The sequence below is a fragment of the Euwallacea fornicatus genome, chromosome 9 (assembly GCF_040115645.1).
Source record: "Euwallacea fornicatus isolate EFF26 chromosome 9, ASM4011564v1, whole genome shotgun sequence".
Taxonomy (NCBI): domain Eukaryota; kingdom Metazoa; phylum Arthropoda; class Insecta; order Coleoptera; family Curculionidae; genus Euwallacea; species Euwallacea fornicatus.
This window is the reverse complement of record NC_089549.1, coordinates 753082-773771: the sequence shown is the minus strand read 5'-3', so window position 1 is coordinate 773771 and position 20690 is coordinate 753082. Positions and strand designations below refer to the sequence as shown.

Here is a 20690-nt window from a genome sequence, read left to right as displayed (position 1 = left end):
AAATAACTCATTTACTTATATAATGGAGTTGTCCTGAGGACCCCTGTGTGTATATAACAATAAGATATTATCAACATCAAATATTAATTTGCTGATATGGAAGTGTCATCAGTCTCAAACAGTTTCTGAAATACAAGCTGCCTAAACCCAATCGTAGATGGTAAGTGAAAACGTAACATAGAGGGTGTCTCAGAAACATTGGTACAAATCAGCAGCATAAAAATATAAAGAAATCAAAATGGTCCTTGGAAAACATGAGCATTATTTCAATCAATTCCTGGATCACGAATTGATATGTATACAAGGTAAGAATTTTTGCGGATGCATATAGTAGGAATTGGAACAGCCAAATACTCGAAGGATCCCCAAGGCAGATGATAATAAAACGTTTTTCGAAAACAATATCATGACGTTTTGTGCTGCTCTTCCTAGACGACCCATCTTGTGTACTACATTTACTTACCAGCTTTTAACGCCACTTAGATTCTTAGAGATTCTTTAGTATATTTGTAACAAAATTTGATTTAAACCCTGACTTACAATTATTCAAAAAAAAGTAAACCATTATTTGCAAGTGTCAATGGTATTGGCTAAACAAACTATTAAAAAAATTAAGTAGAGTTTGTAGTAACAGCGAATATATAGCGGTGGTCGCAATATTTAAATACGGTTACGGTAGGTGTTCAACATTTATGTATCAACATCAAGATTGAGGTAGAAATAAAAAATTTTCCATCACAAATCCACTTTATTGCTATAATTGATCTCCAAAATTCGGATTCACTGCTTATCTTAGCTAATATCAGGAGTATGGGATATGGCAATGAAATTCGAGTAAAAATTTAATTATGAAAGTGAATATTGACAATGTTAGATATAAAATATACTTATTCGTTAAAGACATATATGTGAAATGATATTCCATTCCTCATCCACCGGGATATGTATTAATAAACAATAGTTAATTGCGGAGAACGCACCAAACTTATAATCCAATAGACGATTTATTTTCTGCGAGAAATAGTTTAAATTTGGATTATTTCGCATTTACTCAAAAGTAGGAACAATTAATTTGAAGTAATAAATTACAAAGTGAAAATATGTCACCAAATCTGCTTTGAAGTCCTTCCATTGATTGCAGTTGACTTTCTTTCCGTATCTAAATCGGAGTAATACAATTTTAAATCATTTTTTATTTTGATTCACTTCTAAATGACTAAAAAATATATTAAATTCTATGTAGCTTCTATTCAATTATACTGAGACGCTTGAAAGCTTATATTTGTAAATTCTGTTCTCATTGAGACAACGTCGGGAGGGTAATGGCCCTCGAAGTAGTTGTTTCTGTTTATTTCCTTCCAAAATTCTTTTCCTTGACTTCTCTCGTGTTAAATTCTGAAATATGCATTAAAGTAAAGCACAATTTAAAATTCCATTGCTCAATTTCGTTAGATATTTGACACTGAAGCAGCAGATGCAATTATTCCTGCACCTGCAGAAAGTCATTTAGAAAGCGAACCTCATTTTTTAATTAATTTCTCAATTATTTGTTTTTTTTTTGTGACTATTTAAACTCAATTTCACTTTCCATCTGTCTGTAGTAACCTATATTTATCGATTTCAATATATTTGTGTAAACGCTAAAAATTCCAAATTTAAACATAAAATATCTTTATGATGCAAGAATTAACAATACCACGCGTTTCCTTCGTCGTTTTCTATAACTTCCACACCACTATTCTCAGTCAAAGTGGCATTATTAACCTCGGGTTTATATCGCGGACGTACATAAGGAGGAGGGCTGGGCCTGCAATGAACCCCTCTGTTCATGGTGGAATTCGGACTACGACTATAAAAATAAGCGTTTTAAGATTACCAAAATATCGATTGATTCAAATCGAAATGTACGTATAACAGGGGCGTGTAGAGAACTTCAGACCAAGTCGACTTTTTGTATGATTGTTTGCCTGCATATATGTTATATTTTCAAGATATTACATACAGAAAAACTGCAAAATTAAATTTGCTAAAAAACTGGCAGGCTTTAATTGAGAATTGATTTAAAATTTCAAAAAGGGTCAAATTTTAAGTGTGATCCAGCCCTTCTTGAGCTGCCAGTCAATTCAAATTTCTTTTGAATAAAAAAAAGTCGACGAGAGAAACACATATTCAAAATATAAAAAATACCTTATTTTTTCAATTTTTTAAAACATCTGTTTCTATGGCCAATACCCTAGAAATCGTAGCACTAAGGAATAAATGTCTTACGAAAAATCGAATTGTTTTGAAGCCCTTTTCACACACCTATTCTGTATCTATTATGTTTTGAATCACTCTTTATCATATGATAACATACTTCGGAAGTAATATGTCTGGAGACGCGCTGTATTCTCGGTCCTCTGATAAATTCCTAATGAAATTCCTAGGTTTGAAGGTCACAGCTCGGTCTGGGTCTGCATCTTCTTGGATGGGCGCGGAACCAGCAAAGTCTTTCGAAAGCCCCATTCTGTAGGAAAACAATCTTATTGGTATGTACCGCTCATCTTTATGTTTTCGGCAAGGTGTTACTAAAGCCACATACTTATCAAATTATAATTCAAAAGAAAGGTAAAACCACAGTATTAGTTGATAATGCAAATCAAACAAAGTTACCTTTCATTGTACGAATCGGTACAGATATGGAAAATATTATGAAAGAAAAATTCACTGGCTTCATCTTGTCTGTGAATTGTAAAATACGTGCTCTCCTCATTGTCATTATGGTGTCTAAATGGGTACTTACATATCCTGGTGCACCACGCAAATGATAAATGACAATAGGACCACCAAAATGGTCATTATAAGCAATGGCAATACTATAGCGACAGCCAAATCCTTCTTGTATGACCTTTCGGGCATTTCGTCTCTACCAAACATAATAGAGTCCCATTCATCGGAAGTTTCATCCATTTTTGCATGCTCGAAATTGCCGATCTTTTGAGTTTGTTTCAGTTTTTGTTCCTTATCAATATCAACCTAATGCAAGAGATAATTTCACTATAGCAATACCTTAGAGTGACTTCAAGGTACCAATTGAAATTTACACCAGTCGACAAGAAATTCCCTGTCCCGAAATAGCCGCTCCACGGAGGTTTTTCTAAAATTTCTGGGACAACTTTGTAAGGAATACAAAGGTACAACTTCCTGTTGCAGTTCGAGTAATTCAGCAGAAAATTCCATTTCACTGCCTAATTTTATAATTACCCTGCAATATTCAAATTAGATTATTCTAATTAGGTAGCCTTTCTCTTTCTATAATACCCATCTCCTTGCTGAGGATTTAAAGGTCTGCGTGCACCTAAAGCAATGGCACTTTCTAAGAAGGTCACGTACAGGTCTTTAGAGGCTTCGACCCATAGGTGGTTTGTAAAAATGTCGAAGAGGGCCTCCATTCGCGAGGAGTCAAACATATCAGCCACATTTAAGTTATCAATTTTAATGTGAATTTCATACATGGCCGGGTTCAATTTATGCTTTATGATAATGTCGATTTGCTCTGTCCTATAAGAGACAGACAAGGGCAAATAAATCTTTATTGATGTAGGTCATATCCAAAAGTGCCCTCACCTAGTCTCATAGGTATTTTTATTCCACGCCACCACGTCTAAGGAAATCTTCTCATTAGTATGATTAGGGACCACCCCGTAAAGAAAGCCGGAATGATGTCTTTCGCTGAATAGATAGTGTATCCATAAGGGCAAATCTGGACAGCCGACAAAGGAGGCTTCGTACACATATTGGTGTCGATCGCCTTCGTAAGTCCAGTTAAATGTAGAAGGCTCAAGGGGTATGGTAAACACTTCTGTTTTTATTACAGTCATTTCAATGCGATTAGCGTGCGATGCTGCAATACATAACATTGAAACACAGACAATGAAGATAAAGAAGGATCTTCCCTGGATTTGCATTATGCTGTCCAGGTGATATTTAGGGAGAAAACGTAGCATTAATGTGCCACAAAGAAATGCAATCGACGACTGTTATATTGTATTATGAGAATAGGCTTTGGCGGTAGGCGTCGGCGTCGCGTGCGCAAAAATGGCGACCGACGTCGACGTCATAAGCGCGGATGACATGAACCACGATTTGAATAAAAACAGTCCTTGGATTGCAAAACTTTGATTCGCCATCATTTTTCATCTGTAGGTCGTTTTCGATCATTTTACTTGTGTTACAACATATGAAATGAAAAGTAAAAAACTTTCTAATTTTGGACAGTGTGACTGTAAAATCACTTTCTCAGGTGTAGGCGTAGATGCGTTTGCTTCATCAGTGCCCCTTTTCTAACGAAATTTGAATAATAAAATTTTAAATTATGTTTTACATTTAATTACATTTCAGAACTTAATATGAAAGAAGTAGAAGAAAAGAATTTCGGGAAGCAAACAGAAACAACTACTTCGAGGACCCTTTCCGATATTTCCTCGATGAGAAAAAAATTTACAAAAATTGTCTTTCAGGCGCCATACATAGAGTATATATAAATAAAAGCACGTGATAGGTAATTTTTATAATTTTTTTCTCATTTCAGCAATATCAGTAGGGGCATTAGCGCTCAAAGTAATTGTCCGAGTTCGTTTCTTTCTCCAATTCTGTCCTGTTTTACCTTTTATCACAGTCGTTAGAGTCATCGCAACGATTTGCTCACAAATTTGCATGATATAACTTTTACTTCCTTCATATTAAATTCTGTTTTATTTTTTAATCCTTTTTTCTATAGCATTTTTGTTTTATCTTAGTTTTTGTGAGTATGGGTATGAATCAAAGTAAAAACTAATTTAAGATCGTGTTATTCCAATTTAGTTAGAGAAACAGCACTGCTCAATTGCAATCAATGGAACAATCACAAAGCAGATTTGTATGTATGTTTTTATTTCGTAATTTTATTACCTCAAATTCGTTGTTTCTACTTTTGCGTAAATGAGAAATAATTCAAATTTAAACTTCCCCGCAGAAAATAAATCCTCTACTCAGTCATAAGTTTGGTGCGCTCACCGAATTAAGTAGTGTATTTAATACATGCCCTGATGGATGAGGAATGAAATACTATATACTTAGTACTTCTTGAATAAGTATACTTTATATCTAAATTTGTTGATATTCAGTCTCATAACGAAATTTACGCTTGAATTTCAAACCCGTGCGCCGCATGGTCCCAATATCAACTAGGATAAAGAGGGATTCCGAATTTTGCAGTTCAATTACAAAAATAAAGTGAATTTTTGGTGGAAATGTTTTCGTTTTTACTTAAATTTTGATGTTGGTAAATCAATTATAATGAACACACATTTTTTGTTAGCTTATTTAATTATTACCTTAACCACTCTTATCCAACGTTGCCACAAGCTCCCCTTCATGGTTAAATTGTTTGTAGTCTCGATTGACATTGACATAATTGATTCGCTTGATAAACGTCATTGATACTGGTTTGTTTTTTGAATAATATTAGGTTTGGATTAAAATTTTAAATTTGTTAATTAATATTACTATTATTATTCATACAAAAAAATTTAGAAAAATCTGTGGTAATTTAGAAGATACAAGATGGGTCGATTGGGAAGGACAATGCAAAACATCGTAAAGGTACGTTTTTAAATAGTTTTTATGTCTACTGAGAATTCTTTGAGTTTTTAGCCCCTTGTCTCCCTTATACACTGTTATTCTAAATCACTACCTGCGTTTAACTATTTACAAAGTCTTGTAATTTAGAAGGTATAATACCTAGTGCACACTACACCAGAAATTCTCACTGTATATACATATCAATTCCTAGTCCAGGGTTTAGATCTTAAGACTCCTCCACGCACTAGTGACAGTCAATGTCCACTTTATTGAGCTAATGCTTAAATTTTTCAAGGGTCATTTTGGCTGTTTAATACTTAAGTTGGCATAAATATCACCCATTTAAATTATTGTGTTATGTCAACGTCCTACGGGAAGGTAAAACTTGAGTTAACTTAAATGTTAAGTTGTCAAAAATAGTTGTGTAAGAACACAATACAATACAATGCATCTTTTGTAGCAGATCTTTATCAACTTGTAGTTAACCCTATTTTAAGAAAAATTCATTTTTAGGGTAAAGTAACAAAAATAATTCCAGAACTGAAATATTTTGAAGTGGAAGGCCATAGAGTTTATATTACTCCACTGTATTTGCCAGAATTTTCTCCACAACTTGGAGATACAGTTTTTCTTAAAGACCCAGAAGTTTTTCACTTGGCCACAAAAACTGCTATTATAGGAAAAGACTCCACATTTAATGGGTATATAATAATTGGTTATATTTGAAAAAAGTTATCAAAGTTGTCAATTTTGGAATGTCATTCAATAAATTATGACTAATTACTATTTTAGAATAACCATGGCCCCACAAGGAAACAGGCAAAATATAACTGATATAGAACAGTTTCATGATTTTTTTGAGTATTTAGAAATTAATAACTTTTATGATGATCTAAACAACGTCATTGAAATGGACACATATTTAAGAAAAGTGGAGGTTTTAAATCTTGAAGCTACAGAGCAGCAACTTTTCATAAAAACATTGTGGAAGTTACTAAAATCAATCTGGTTGAAGGTCTGTATCTATATGTACAGGGTCACCATAAAATCCAAGTTTTCTTCTCTATATAAATGATGGACAGCCACAGTGACTAAATTTGGCAAGAGTGTGAGGTCAGATATTCAGCAACTGTCAAATATTATTAGCAATGTTATATTGCTAACGTAAATTGTCAAATTCAGTTGTTGTCACTGTGAATTATTTGTACAGAAGAGGAAACAGTTGTTTTCCATGGAGAACCAAGATTTTTAATATAACATACATATATTACTTTATTTTTATAATTCTGAGACATGTGATGCCAATCAGTAGTCTGATCTTATCAGTAAAGCCTATTTTTTAGCCAAACTTGAAACGTATACGAATAAAATTACCAAGATGCTTAACTCGTGTCAGAGATCAGCCCCGTTTATATGCAACTTTTGCTAGACACTTTCGACATGCATTTAACACTTATCCCAACAAAGATTATGGAATTGATGAAACCAGCGATTCCACGGAAATTGAATATTTATGTGGGTGAGCTTGAGTGAGAGTAAAAGGTGAGATAAGTGACTGCACCAAGAATTTTAGTATTTTCGAATCCACCTCTATATCAAATTTAAAATTACCAATATTTCTGAAGTACAGTTGCCTACCTCGCTTGGATGAATATTATTTTAATCAGGGTATTTCCCCTAATTGATTCTTTTTTAACCAGCATGATGGTAATATCCCATTATCACGGATATTTTATTATCTTCGATCCAAAGACCTATCTTCATGTGAAATTTTATGCCTGCGCGAAGAACAGTTACAGATTCCACAACGCCTTTGTTCTGATCAAAAAGTATCTTTTAATCACCGAAGTGTTGAATGATGAAAAACATGTACCGTTGGAATATATTCTAGTAAATGAAAGAGATGTAGTGGTTATTCAGTCCAACGCGATAAAAGGGCCTCATCTCCCGTTTTACGGACAAAAGGAATCTGTAACAACAACGTATAAATATGTCTATTATATGCATGTGGTTAAGAAGTCGGATGTAAGTGAGACTTTTTTTTATTTCTTCTTTCCACTCGTAAAGAAATGTTAGCATGCCAAATTCCTAAATCATAGCTACTTTTAGGTTATATTTGGGTATAAATCTAGCCCCGAATTGTATTTGGAAGCTGTATGTTCCATGCAGTCCAACTTTCATGGATTTAAACGATTGTACGTGGTTCTAATCGCAGAGCTACTTCAGTTGTCGCCGCTCTTAAGAGAAAATGTTACATATAATGTGTTCACAAATTCTCCAGAGTAAGTTTCTAAACAAATGGCGAATTTTCTTATTATTTATTTTCTTCTATAAGAAAATACGAGAACGTTTTCAACTACAAAGAATTGTTCACCTTGAAAAACCCGGAAATAAGACAAGTTTTAATAGTGACTCCCAACTCAGTATTCCAAGAAACGAATTTGCAGCCTTCAACGTTTGGATGGAAAGGCAAGGAGGAAGTTCTCACTAGATTCTGTGATGTTAGGTCGGGGATTGGTCGTACCCCTGAAAACGAAACGCTGACTTTTACGTTGAAACTCCACAAGAAAGATGGGCAATGCAGTAAACAATTTCCCTCGCGTTTTCCTACTAGGCATGACAATATACCCTATTTTGGAGTTGGGGGTAATAATAATGATAATAATAATAATATGGTTGAAATTTTGTCGATAATTGGTGTTTGGTGTAAACTCGACTTAATCCGTTCTCCTGTTTACTCTTAATAAACTTTTGCTTTAGCCGACCTCCAATTTCGATTAATTTTTATGGAAGCGGGAACAGATGACACTGCAAATCAATACATCGACACCTACTTGGCCAATCGAGAGAACCAAGTGGTCTCTCTGGGATTGGTTAGTGGGGCGGTGGTTCAAATTAACCGAGTGCAGGTCAACAAACGGCGGTATACCAAGTCCACCATCTTCACCACTTTCGACATAGTTGATTTCCAGGCTCCCCCTTTATGCGCCACTTGGTAAGAGAGTGATGTTAAATTGTTTGTGCCTACTAATTGCATCTCATTGCTGACATCAAAGTTCTTGTTCACCTTCTAAACGATTTATTCTCTTTTCCTATATATTTTAAATTCCAAGTATAAACTGTCAACATAGACTAACTGTAAATTGAAGTTAAATATACTCTCTTACTATTTTGTTTCTTCAAAATAAAAAAAAAGGAAGCGGCAAAAATGATCATTCACAAACACACAACTTTTAAGGCCTTTTGCGCACGTGGAGCAGTTGGTATATTTGTCGTTCTGTCAATGAGGTCTTGTTAATTTTTTGAATGAAATGTGACTTCGTGTACCATAGCTTCTCATATAATGTTTTGATTCATTCTGCAGCACATTTAACGACGGCTGGTTGCACTGGAAAGAGGAAGAGTCAACGATGCTTAGGAACCATATACCGACAAATTGTTTGGTGGCAGCAACGGTACTGTTTAAAGCCATACTGGATCTCGAAATATCACTGATTTGCGGACATTGTCGTTCCCTACAGAAGAGTGGGCAACGTTGTTCCTGCTCTTCTCAACCAGAACTTCAAACAAACATGGTGTATGGGATTTTTCTTTGTTCGCTTTTGACGTTGCAATCTAGTTTGAGAACAATCGGAATGTCGAAGAATTATAATTGCTTATTTTTAAAGATAGAGCTCTCGACATGGTACTCATTTAAAGCAAAATTTTCCAGGAGAACCAATTACGATTGTCGATTTTAGGATAGCTATTTCATAGCTCGAAAAAATCTAAATAAAAAATACAATTAACATATTAGCATATATATACATTAACGTTTCTCGATAACGATTAGAAGAATTTCATAATTTTTTTTCGTAGACAAAAGCTACGTGTTTGCGACATAAATGTTTATTCAGTTGGCAGCTAGAAGATGGGGTGAACCCGGCTTTCACCGTAGAAGTGAATTATGTTGACCCGTTGCTGGAACTCTTGAACTGGGATAAGAAGCTAGCAATTGACGCCCTTCAAGAGCTGTGCTCCCAATCGGGTCGCGCCTCCGTAAACTTTCTACAAATCCCCGATGAATTCTTGGCTCAAGTACGATAAAAAAAATCATAGTTATGTTTCGCAGAAAAATACCTGTTCGTATATTTGTTTCCTTAATTAACTATACAACTACACAAAACCGTAACATCACAGAAGTCAACTAACATTGATTGAATAGAATATACAGTTAAATGTCAATAGTTTGTATACCTGAAAGTACAAAAAGGCACCAATGCCCATGAATTTCAACTGATTTACTGAATTACTTGCTGATGAAGTCTATTTATGGTTGCAGGCAGAGAATAGCGGAATAGCCACAGAAAGACTGATTTGGGTTGTGAGAAATATTAATTTCAATTTGCCAATCCTGCTCAACGTTCTATGTTTGAAACAAGAGGGCGAGCGGGTCAAACCGTTCAGGGTGCTGAAGGTTAATTTTATCAGCACTTTATTCCCAGAACGGATGTGAACTGTAACAGCATCCCATCGGTGTGGTAAAATTGTCACAAGGTAAGAAAGTTCAGATGAGGCTAGATAAGCTTGAAATTGACGTCGTTTTTTTTTAATACAATCACAGCAATAAGGAGGATTTGGGATGGAAAATTTTCTGGTTCCATCTCACTCTTGATGTTGATACGTAAACATTGAGGACCTATCGTGTTTAAACGTTGCCACAACTGCTACTACCTCGTTTTTGTCAATAGTAATTCGTTTGACAAATACTATTGACATGTGAAAATACTGGTTTATTTTTATAACAATAAAACATACAAAAAACGGGATCTGAGTGTCTTAATAATTATCAACTTCCTAAATTATTACGTCTTTATTATGACTTCTCTCCTTTCCTTCAAACCAACTGTGATCTCTTCCAAACTACCGAAAAATTAAAAATAATGTAAAACTAATAACTCATGAACTCATGCACATATCGTGTAAAATACAATTTGCTTTTTCGTGCATTTATTCAGTTATACGCGTCTGTAGAACTATTTGTGGCTTAGAGCAATAGACCCCCACTTTATTTCATAACATTTAGTCGTGTTAATAAGCGGAGTTGCAGGCTTCATGCATTGCGTCTATGTTTTTTAGAATATCGTGTACAATCATCTGAATATCCTCTTGATTGGAGATTGTTGTCTTATCCACGAAAAGGCCAATATGGAACTTTTCGTAGGTGAGGATTGACACGGTAACTCCTAGGAAAAAATATTTAAGAAATAAACGTCGATAGTAAAGGGCAAATCTACCGGTGTCGTTGGTGTGCGGAGCTGCAGTAAAGATATTTGCAATGTCACAGTCACTAAACACCTTAAAAGCACTAATTCCAGGTACATTGCTTACAATCGTGGTGGAGCCACTAGTGTTCAGCAGGAGCTTTCTTACAGGCCGCGGAAGTGACGCGCTTAAATAGTTCATCATCCAGTAAATACATGAAGCCATTTATTGCAATGAATTGAAAATTGTGTGTGTAGCAATTTTTCTTAGGAAAGTTTGAAAAAACTACCAAATTTAAATGCCATATTTTATTCAACATAAATTACAAAAAAAAACAGGAAACAAATAATAAATATCTACACGAATTATATAGTGATTGTTCGTTTGATTTTTTTATCGGTAAAATCCTAGAAATCTAGTACAAAATATGGTACAAAATGTACAAAACAATATTTACATTTATACACATCACATATATACAATTATTCATTAGTAAGTCGTTAGCTCCTAATTTATTTTTAAGATGTTACAATCTATTTTAATAATTTGTATATTACGTACCTACACACTTATTGATAATTACTCTAAATTGCATGGACTTTTGTTCATACATAAGATGCATAATATAGGACTTCACATTGGATTACTTACGTATGTATCAGTGTTATTAAAGACATTATATACGTGGTTCCAAAGGTGATAAGTAACCTAGTACCTACTGCATCCTAAATCACCAAAGTACCAGAAATTGATCAGTCGAAGAACACATACTCTAAAAATCATTAATTATAAACCGATAGTTATTGCGTTACGTATATTTGGATATGCATGTCTGTTTATTAATAGTATAATAATTACTTAAAGGTAACGGAACAAGTTATTATTCATATAGGTAAACTTTCGAAGATCGTCGAGTTGGCCATATAACATTTACCATCTTCGCAAAGTAGCGACTTTTTCGCTCGTCCAGCTGCACAATCGTGATAATGCATTTATCGGCAGACTTAAAATAAGTGAATATGCGCACTCAGGTCTGCCTTTCTGCTAACTATGCGACTCGCTGCAAAAACCCGGTAGTTTGCGAGGATGCTTAAAATTAGATGGACCCAAAAATGAATTGCAATTAGGGGTGTTTCAGATTCGATTATTCAACTTACGTGTACGAAAAAATGATCTTGGATTTGTAGAAATTAAAGACGTTTGTCGCCTTCCTTTTCAGACGATTTCCTTCGTCGATTAGTTGAGGAATAACGAAGACTTTTCTTGTCTGATTCATAGATGATCCTATGCAGTTACAACAATTTAAGCCGGCCTATTCGTCATTCGATGAAGAAAAACATTTATTTGTAAGATTTACCTAAGATTATTATTATTAGGAATGTATTAAATGCCACTGGTGTAATGTAGACCCGGCGCGTTATGCTCGTTTACACGAACAACCCCATTAATCCACTAGAAAGTTTCTATAATGAGGGGAGTAGACACCCAATTTCAACAGTCCAAAAATAACAATTCTAAGCTGTAAAGCGCTACATTTTCCATTTGGACATCTATAATTTCCTTCAGACTAATATTTGCTGCATATGTACATAGAATAGGCGAATTTAAGACAGTGTAATGGGGCTTTTTATTAGTATGCACTGATATTTGTATGTTTACTCGTAACGCGATAACAACATTCCAAAGTGTTACGAACGATGATTTTCAAGGTTTCCCGAAAATCACGCAGCCAGTGGCGTGTCGGGCGGGTAAGTATTTTTAAAATGATTAAAACTCATTCAAATTTGAACAAAACCCGTGAAGAAAATCGAATTTGAGAGACCCTATAATATATTATATTTTTTATGATTTAGTGACAATAACAGATATGAGTAAATATTGCTCTACAGTTCCTCCTAATCAACATTCATCTCAGTCAAAATATATTTGCAACTGACTCGTCCCGTCAAAAAATGGCGAGTATCAAAATTCAGTCCTCACAAAATATATACAGGGTTGGTCCTATTTACCCGGACGTTTATTAAACCCACTCGCAAACGGTGTTACTTGACTGGTATTTATAGCTTCAGCATACAAGCAGGAAGATTCGCTACAGGAGCATGTGGTATCATGGCTGCTAGAGCACGAATGCCTACGTAGACAAATTCTGGAAATTTCGAAATCAAAATTTTCCCTTTGACGCTCACCTATCTCCATCGCAGTCTCCTTCTTCTCCCCCTTTCCAACTAGCTACGTTTTGATTAAACCACACCTTAATATCACAGTTACTAGGATGGGCAGGATTGGAGGAGTGATGTCCTCCTTTGGGGTGCCTTCCCCCGTTGCTGCTGCCGCTCGCTATGGAGCAGCTGTTGCAAGAGCGAGCCCTCGGAAAAGACACCCCCTGGTAATGTTTGTTTTTTTTGTTATTTAAGTACAACTAATTTGCAAAATAATTACTTTATTGCATTGACTTGGCAAATGCACAGCGTAACATGCATATCCTCCAGTGCTGCTGCATGTGCTACTTCCTCCACTCCTAGAGGGGCACGGTCCCTCCCTGGGACAGTCCGGAGGAGGATGGTCCGGCGGAGGAGGGATAATTTCGGACCAGCTGGGAGGGGGCAGAAGCATTGTTGTTGCATAAGGGGTGGGACTGTCCAAGTTCTTGTTTCGATTGTAAAATGTGGACAAATTCTTGGTGTCTACTTCGGCGTAGTCTGTAGGCTGCGTTAAGGGGATCGAAGAATCCTTGTCGCAATCTGCAGCCTTCCATCTAAAACCACACTTAAAAATCAACAATGCTAAAATTAAAAGCCACTGACCCTCCATTTCCAATCCATAAGCTCTCTTTAGCACTGAGCTGAGAGGCGTTGACTACGGGAACATCCAGGTGACCCAACTCTTTGCTTGTAGACTTCCTTCGTTTGAAATACAGAAAACCTCCAACCGCCACCACTATCACCACAATTACTACAGCTAAAGGCACTACAAACCAAGTTTCGCGCACTATGGGAACCAAAGGGCCTAGAGTACGGGGGCTTTGCGCCCTAGGATCGGTCAACAGAGCCACTGGCTGAGAATATGGCCCTGAAAAGGTAATTTGTATTAATAAATTTTCTTATACACAGGGTGTCCCAAAGAAATTAAAATTAATGGGGATATAGTTCGAACGTAAAATCGACGTCTAAAAAATAATTAAAAAAACTTGAAATCAAGGTTTTAGATCATTTTTACGAATCAAAAAAACTGTAGTAAGCCAGTTATCTCATTTATGGCTTGAAAAAAGTATTGATTTTTTTATCAAACGATTTATGCTTTGGTTGCTATAAAGCCAGACGCGTATCCGTAAAGTATTTGATAATATTCAAAATATTCTCCTGAGGTTAATTGAACTCAACATTTTAGATAATTGTTAGAATAAAAAAAATGTATTACGCCACTGGCCACGTGGAAGATCTTTTCCCGTTCCCATAATCCCCATGTGGAACTTGCTTTATTTGGGGCACCCTATATAATCCGTATACTCCTACCTTGCCCTGCACTAGTAGTGGCAGCCACCCTCGCACTGTAAGTAGCCCCTGAACTTAAATTACCAATTAAAATAGAAACGGTGGATGCGTTCATGGCAATGGTGTTTGACATAGCTTCTCCTTTTATTTGTATTTTATACCCTGTGATGATCCCATTGCAATGCTGAGGGGGTGGAGGAGACCATCGCACCCAACCGGCAGTGTTATTGAAAAAACCTGTGTATTAACTCTTTGAAGGAATCCAGAAGGAAATAGATTAAAAAACCTCACCTGCAGTTACAGTGTCTGGGGGTGCTGAGGGTACATCTTCTAACGTCTGAGCAACTCTGGAATTGGAAGGTTGTCCCTCAACAGATTTGTAAAAAGGAGAAATGAAGAACTCGTATTTTGTGAACTTTTTCAGATTGGTCACAGTGTAAAAGGTCGTTTCGATGTTTAAGACAGTGAGAATGTTGTAGTTGTGGGAGCCCCCGGAAAGCTCTCTAAATCTGCAAGTAAAATATCTGTAGCCACTCACAAACAAATCTAAATGAAAAAGTACCTTATATAGAACCCTTCAACATAATCCACAGCAGTTAACAGCCACATCAACCTAACAGAACTGGAGCTTTGAGCTCTGGCATCTTGCAGCTCTATTAATTTTGTGCTTAAAGCTGCTCTGGCTGTATCAAGCTCCGAATTGGGAAAAGATCTGGAGTTTGCCAAAGTTCTAGCGGTGGCTGATTCTTTACTAGCTGGGGAGAGCCCGTGGGCATTTTCAGCGCGAACTAAAACAACCGTATTATGACTTCTGAGATCACATATACCAAACTTATACCGATAAAAACGTAGGAACTATCAGGCTTCAAGTCCTTGACTATCATAAAAGCATTCTGCACTCTATGGGCCGCTATAACCCATCCAGTCTGTAGGTCTGGACTCCAGTATTCTACAGTGTAGCCAACTATGTCGCTTTCATGCCCCTCCCACGAGAGGCTGATACTGGATTCGCTAGTATTTAACACGGTGGGTGCTGAAGGGGCCTTAATGTGCAGAAGGAGTTTTTTGGTTGTAAATTTACTAAAGAGATTAATAGTACCAATGGGAACGTTGACGGGTCAGGACTGCGATGCAACGGCACGTTAGAACCCTCCACAACGTTAAGAGAAGCTGACCAGGCACTTTCGCCACTCTCTGAAGTTGCTGAGCAGGTGTAAAGACCGGAATCTTCCACCCTTAAGTCTGAGGATTACATTTTTTTTTTGGTTATTACGTCAGTACATTACCACGCAGGGGAATTACGTGAAAAACGATTTCATTATTAAAATCCATCGGGGGCTTGATTAAATGGCCCAAAATGATTATCAAAAAAGCTAATTTATTTTAACAGACCTATTTCCCAATTATCCCATATTTACGCAGAAATTTTCCGGCTTGATCAAGCGAATTTCGCTCGCTGATTACCCGTGGGAAACGTACGTTGCCACAATGGAAATGCAGTGGAAAATTTCGCGTTCATATTTCACGTGGTCAGCACTCGTTTGCTGACCATAATTAACTAATTACCAAGCCCTGGGCGAATTTAAAATCGGTTCATTTAGGGGAGGGAAGATATCTGCAGGATTATAGTTATTTTAAAGGAACGTACCATCCAACAAGAGCGTTCCATCTGAATTGAGATTGTACCGGTGTGGTAGATTTTCCTGGGTAAGTTGTTTCCCGTCTCTTAACCACCGGATGACCGGAGGATCGCCCTCAGGACTAGAGGCTTTGCAATGCAAAGTAACATCGCTGTGCAGAGGCAAAGTCTGATTGGCAGGCCCAATTTGGATAATCGGAGGGGGCAGATCTGCCACTGAAGTAACCTGAAGCAAAATTTTATCTCCTTGACTTGGAAATAATTAATTTACGTAATCTTAAATCAATTCTCCATTGTGTTAATTTTTCTAGCTACTTCATATTATAGAGGCAAGACCTGCATTTCCAATGATGTAGTAGGCATGGTTGTTTATTATTCGGATCAGTGCTCTCGCAATTCGAACAGTTACTATCTGCCTACTAGTAAACGAAAAGTAATAAAATCAGGCCTTAAAGCTCTGATGGCGTAATCCATTATTGTTTTTTTTATCAGAGATCGGGAGATTGCCATTAAATACTGTGTCTAGCCATGGGACATTTGCTACGGTTTCGTGCAATCAGAATCGCAGAAAATGGTGGAATTTATGTATAGATGGATTGCAGTGATTAATTAGGCGAATGAGAGCGGCTTGTATTCGTAGTTTCCGTTAGTTTGTCAGGTAATATTTTTGGATCTGGTTTTTCCCGATGTTTATGAATCCCAGTTGAATCGCAGAATTATTTGGCGAAGTTCTTTAACCGATTTTTGAGCACAGTGTTTCTGAATATTACAGAAAGGTCCTATTTTGGGAAAGAAATTCTATCTCGACAAAATGGTGCATGTAATTTTGCGTGTTAGTCATTAACTTTGGAGTTTTTAGCGCAAAGCTAGGTACTATGGATATACAATGAATAATAAATATACAAAATGGAAATATGCAAACAAATATGCTTTGCGGCCTTTCCATTGCTGGCAGTTCATTATTACAGGTAATAAATTAAATTGACTATAGTCATAAAATAAAGAAAAAAAATTAGATTGGGTTTGGAACGTCGATCAAAAACAATATATGAAATAAATAGGCAAAAAAAGACATTATTCATTTTCGGACAGCGTTACTGTAAAAATACTTTCTACAGGGGCGTAATTGCGCCTATTGGCAAGTTTTTATCCATTTATTTCCGTACGTGAACTTTGAAATTCAAACCAATTTAATTTTTTTATTCAATTTTTTCGATTATCTTCTATATTTGCGACGTAAACGGCGAAAATTCTGGACCACTTTTCATGAAAACTATTAATTTGACGCTGAAAACTGTACTTGGAATTCTTGACAATCCGATGAATATCGGTTTTTCTTTTACGGGACATGCATTCGGGGTTGTAAATATGGGCACATCGAATTGCGTGACTCTTTTAAGGATGTGTCACTACTTCTCCAAAAGTACCTGAAGATATTCAATGGTTTTCTCCATCTGTTTCCTGCATTCTCCAGTTCTTAAGTCAAACAACAATATTTTTACAGCCTCGTGAAGAACGGCTACGTTTATCACAGTTATTTTTCAAAGGAAAAATGTAAAAGGCTATATTTTCTCCTTGGAAAATCAACTTCATATCAATCAAACTTGGAAAATGAACCTCCTTGCTAGCGTGAAAAGTCTGCACGCCAAAAACTAATTACTTTCAAAGTAGCTCAATTTGAGCCATTGCGTGTTGTAATTCCAACTTACAACCCATTCAGCCGGCGATTTTTCGGTCATTCATCATTGTTTGGGAATTATCGTTACACCGAAAATTTGATGTGTAAATGGATATCGCATTCATTCTAAATTAGAATACATGGCCCTTTAAACATAGAAAAATAGGCACCGATAATTGCGGTATAAATCTCACCTGCAGGAAGGCTCTGACGCTATTCGAACCGGCAACACTTAAAGCGTTGCAAACTAACCATCCAGCGTCTTCCCTTTGCACCCCTTGGATCCGCAAGGTACCATGGGCATTTACGTGCATGTGTCCTGTGGAAATTTGACAAATGGAAGAACATTTTTTTTTTTTTTTTCATTTAGGATGAATTTTTTACCATTTGAATTGTCGCTGAACATCAGTATTTGGGACCCCTCCTTACTCCAGAACACTGAGGGCTTGGGGTTGCCGGTGGCGGAACAATGAAACTCCACCACCCCATTTAAAGATGCCTTTTGATCTTTGGGCCGTTCAACAAACACTGGAGGAGCTGCGGAAAGGTCGAAAAGTTATTACGCAAAAAACATGTTTTGGAATTTTCCGTGTCGAGCATGCACAAGAAAGTAAAACTGCTTGTTTATGACCGGTGTGGAAATTTATCTAACCCTCTGGGTCGTGGGTTGGGGTTATTCCCCTTTAAAACTGCCTTCTTCGCATTTAACTTGACGTTATGGTACTTTCTTGGAAGACATTTTTACAGCTAAAAATTGTTAATCACCCGAGAATGACGAAAATTCATTTTGGGGGGAATATTGTAAATCAGAGGCGACCCCCCGGGAGGCTGCGAAAACCACTTAAATTTTTTTCTGATCTCGTAATTATTCAAGGAGGGTGGCATGTTCGGTTTCGTAGCGAATACAACAAAGAACATGTGTTAATATTAGGGAATGCTTTCCAAAAGTCTTCCACATTCAACTTTACTTTCAAAATGAAATTGGGATCACTACTTTCATCGCTAAGCCCAAACTTTCCTGGCAGCAAGGGCGTGAAGATCGCTCCTACGTGATTTCGGAGGGATTTATTTTATTAGAGGCAAAGTCTGGAAACTTTTACTGTAGTTTAATGTCAAGTTCGCTTTAAACATACGGGCGCAGTTTCACTTTTTGCCAGACTCAAAACATAAACCCGAAATAAAAGTGAAAGAAACGAGCTCCGCTTTGCAATTCAATTGCGAGGGAAAAAGGGAATGTTCAGCATTTTTGCTGAGCAGCTAGTTTGATACACTTTCTAGCTGGTTTAATAAACCCGATGATCCTTGCAAATTTTCACTCACAATTCACTACTAACGAAGCTTTCGCCGATATTGTTCCCATAAGATTTTCAGCTTTGCAGATGTAGAGGCCCTCGTCACCTGGCTGGACGTTTTCGATTTGTAGGGACTTGTTGTCGATGATTGAGACTCGCCCTGAGGGCATCTTTCCATCGTCTCGGCTCCATACTACATTAGGCGAGGGGTCGCCGTCGGCAGTGCATTTGAAGCTTACTTTCTGGCCGGCGAGGGCTTCCACGTCCTGGGGTTCCTTGTGGAAAAATGGTTTCACTGCGAAGAAAAAAAAAATGTGACTCAATTCGCCGCAAGAACCTCGTTGGACTTCGGCCCATTCAGATAGGTGATTTAAAACTATGAAAATTAAGCCTCAAACCCCAGTAATTATAATTGTGGACGCCTTCTAGAGGAAATTAGGCAATTATGCATTTAGCACGGGATTTGAGGTCAAATCACTGCGAAACTTTCGGTCATTTAGATGGAATTCTCGGTGAACTTTGACTAGAAAAGGGACGATTAAGCGATTGGTAATATTACCTAGAAGGGAAAAAAACAGTGAAAAACAAAAAGCGAAATTGTTTCGATATACATGATCGCTAACCGTATGATTGAAGAATAATTTATAAGTATTGGGGTCATAAACCTTTGAATTCATTTGATATCAGTGAGTAACGTAACCACCGTGAGTTTGTACAACGTTTGTGTTAAAACAGTACATTTTATGTAGAGTCTATATGAAATTTGGGCCACGCTGTATACACTAATAGCTTTATTTTTTCGTAGGACGCGGTTTACCCTAGGTGGCACCAAATCCTTCAGCGAAGCATTGGCTGGAGCTTTGCGCTCGAAAGGAACAAACGTAGACATTTACGACACTCGCTCAATGCTTGATGATGGTTTCGACGTGTGCGGCAAGGGACTGATGCATGCAAAGGCCGATGTAGGTGGCAGAACTAAAGCCTTAAACACGGCAAACACTGACCTTACAAGTTACTTCTGAAACCGAAATGTAATCAGCCCTAAAGCAACGTGACGCAGCGATGGGGTCGCATCAGTGACATCGTAAATTGTACTGCCGAATACCTTGAGGAGTACACCCACACGCATAACTCCACCTCCAACACAGCATACACAGTCCTGGGCCTTTTACCAAGGTTGTTAATGTACACAATTACCGCTCTTCTGTTACAGTCGTGTACACGATCCGAGCAAAAAAACGATAAAGACCAAAAAAGAGAGCTGTTACAACAGATATTGACGTAATTTTAAGCTTATTCAAAAACTATGACGTGTACTTATTAATCAGCTTAGTTGGACATGACACCCTACTGAGGTCCTGGCTTATCCGTGAAGCAGGACAGCTCTGACTGTCCTTGCTCATCCCGTCGGAACAGGTCTAAGCCCTCACGACATTCGAGAAATAGATACAGCACCTAATAAAAAATTATAATCTGGACACCTAGATAGCTTAAAGTGTTTGTCTACGTCCCTGCGACGCAGATTCTTCCGACGAAGTCAAGGGTTTCGATGCGACCTTAGATATGATTGAAAACTGCCCTTCTTGCCAAATAGATCGATTAAAATTGAGCAATTTATCTTGGTTTGTGAAGAACGCGATTGAGAACCCCACGTTGAATGGAACTTCGATTCGGTTGGATGGTTCTAATCAGAAACGAACAAGAATAAAACGACCAACTGTGGGAATTGTGAAAAAAGAAGGAAT

General features: G+C 37.0%; 3 protein-coding genes across 8 annotated transcripts in view; 1 reads left to right on the top strand and 2 right to left on the bottom strand.

Moving 5' to 3' along the window:
- Positions 1–728: 728 nt before the first annotated feature.
- Scgalpha (sarcoglycan alpha) lies at positions 729–4081 on the bottom strand. 2 transcript variants are annotated; one of them, XM_066286195.1, is made up of 8 exons: positions 3607–4081; positions 3301–3540; positions 3070–3244; positions 2783–3015; positions 2653–2721; positions 2357–2506; positions 1697–1849; positions 729–1640 (listed from the first exon to the last, which is right to left on the bottom strand). In XM_066286195.1, the coding sequence occupies exons 1-8, from the start codon at positions 3984–3986 to the stop codon at positions 1565–1567; spliced, it is 1476 nt and encodes a 491-aa protein (XP_066142292.1). In that variant the 5' UTR covers positions 3987–4081; the 3' UTR covers positions 729–1564. The 2 variants fall into 2 exon arrangements, with proteins under 2 accessions (XP_066142292.1, XP_066142293.1); XM_066286196.1 differs by lacking the exon at positions 2653–2721 and having other exon boundaries at positions 3607–4078.
- A 1363-nt stretch (positions 4082–5444) lies between these two features.
- Positions 5445–10409, top strand: LOC136341231 (uncharacterized). Of its 3 annotated transcripts, XM_066285979.1 has the most exons (12): positions 5446–5622; positions 6115–6302; positions 6394–6616; positions 6945–7120; positions 7302–7626; positions 7711–7883; positions 7937–8247; positions 8362–8596; positions 8966–9178; positions 9498–9678; positions 9923–10137; positions 10205–10409. In XM_066285979.1, the coding sequence occupies exons 1-11, from the start codon at positions 5584–5586 to the stop codon at positions 10094–10096; spliced, it is 2238 nt and encodes a 745-aa protein (XP_066142076.1). In that variant the 5' UTR covers positions 5446–5583; the 3' UTR covers positions 10097–10137; positions 10205–10409. The 3 variants fall into 3 exon arrangements, with proteins under 3 accessions (XP_066142077.1, XP_066142076.1, XP_066142075.1); XM_066285978.1 differs by having other exon boundaries at positions 9923–10409; XM_066285980.1 differs by lacking the exons at positions 9923–10137; positions 10205–10409 and having other exon boundaries at positions 5445–5622; positions 9460–9635.
- Positions 10410–11138: 729 nt separating this feature from the next.
- Positions 11139–20690, bottom strand: part of robo1 (roundabout 1) — a 108748-nt gene continuing 99196 nt past the window's right edge. For 2 of the 3 annotated variants that reach the window (XM_066285976.1, XM_066285974.1), the window contains exons 4-16: positions 18974–19240; positions 18038–18190; positions 17848–17972; positions 15985–16201; positions 15436–15578; positions 15175–15379; positions 14899–15124; positions 14628–14845; positions 14358–14573; positions 13650–13914; positions 13285–13600; positions 13032–13228; positions 11139–12991 (exon numbers count right to left, since the gene is read on the bottom strand). In XM_066285976.1, coding sequence (XP_066142073.1) covers positions 12847–12991; positions 13032–13228; positions 13285–13600; positions 13650–13914; positions 14358–14573; positions 14628–14845; positions 14899–15124; positions 15175–15379; positions 15436–15578; positions 15985–16201; positions 17848–17972; positions 18038–18190; positions 18974–19240 — 2693 coding nt within the window. In that variant the 3' untranslated portion in view covers positions 11139–12846. The remainder of the gene's footprint in view (positions 12992–13031; positions 13229–13284; positions 13601–13649; positions 13915–14357; positions 14574–14627; positions 14846–14898; positions 15125–15174; positions 15380–15435; positions 15579–15984; positions 16202–17847; positions 17973–18037; positions 18191–18973; positions 19241–20690) is intronic. The other variant, XM_066285975.1, reaches the window with a different exon arrangement.

What these genes read in the sequence shown, in the direction of transcription:
- Scgalpha (XM_066286195.1), bottom strand. Translation starts at nt 3,986, where the DNA reads ATGCTACGTTTTCTCCCTAAATATCACCTGGACAGCATAATGCAAATC. An exon ending in AATCCTCAGCAAGGAGATGG is followed by an intron (nt 3,245 to 3,300) that starts GTATTATAGAAA and finishes TGAATATTGCAG; the next exon opens with GGTAATTATAAAATTAGGCA. An exon ending in ACTGGTGTAAATTTCAATTG is followed by an intron (nt 3,016 to 3,069) that starts GTACCTTGAAGT and finishes CTCTTGCATTAG; the next exon opens with GTTGATATTGATAAGGAACA.
- LOC136341231 (XM_066285979.1), top strand. Translation starts at nt 5,584, where the DNA reads ATGGGTCGATTGGGAAGGACAATGCAAAACATCGTAAAG. An exon ending in ATGTGGTTAAGAAGTCGGAT is followed by an intron (nt 7,627 to 7,710) that starts GTAAGTGAGACT and finishes AGCTACTTTTAG; the next exon opens with GTTATATTTGGGTATAAATC. An exon ending in GAACTTCAAACAAACATGGT is followed by an intron (nt 9,179 to 9,497) that starts GTATGGGATTTT and finishes ATGTTTATTCAG; the next exon opens with TTGGCAGCTAGAAGATGGGG.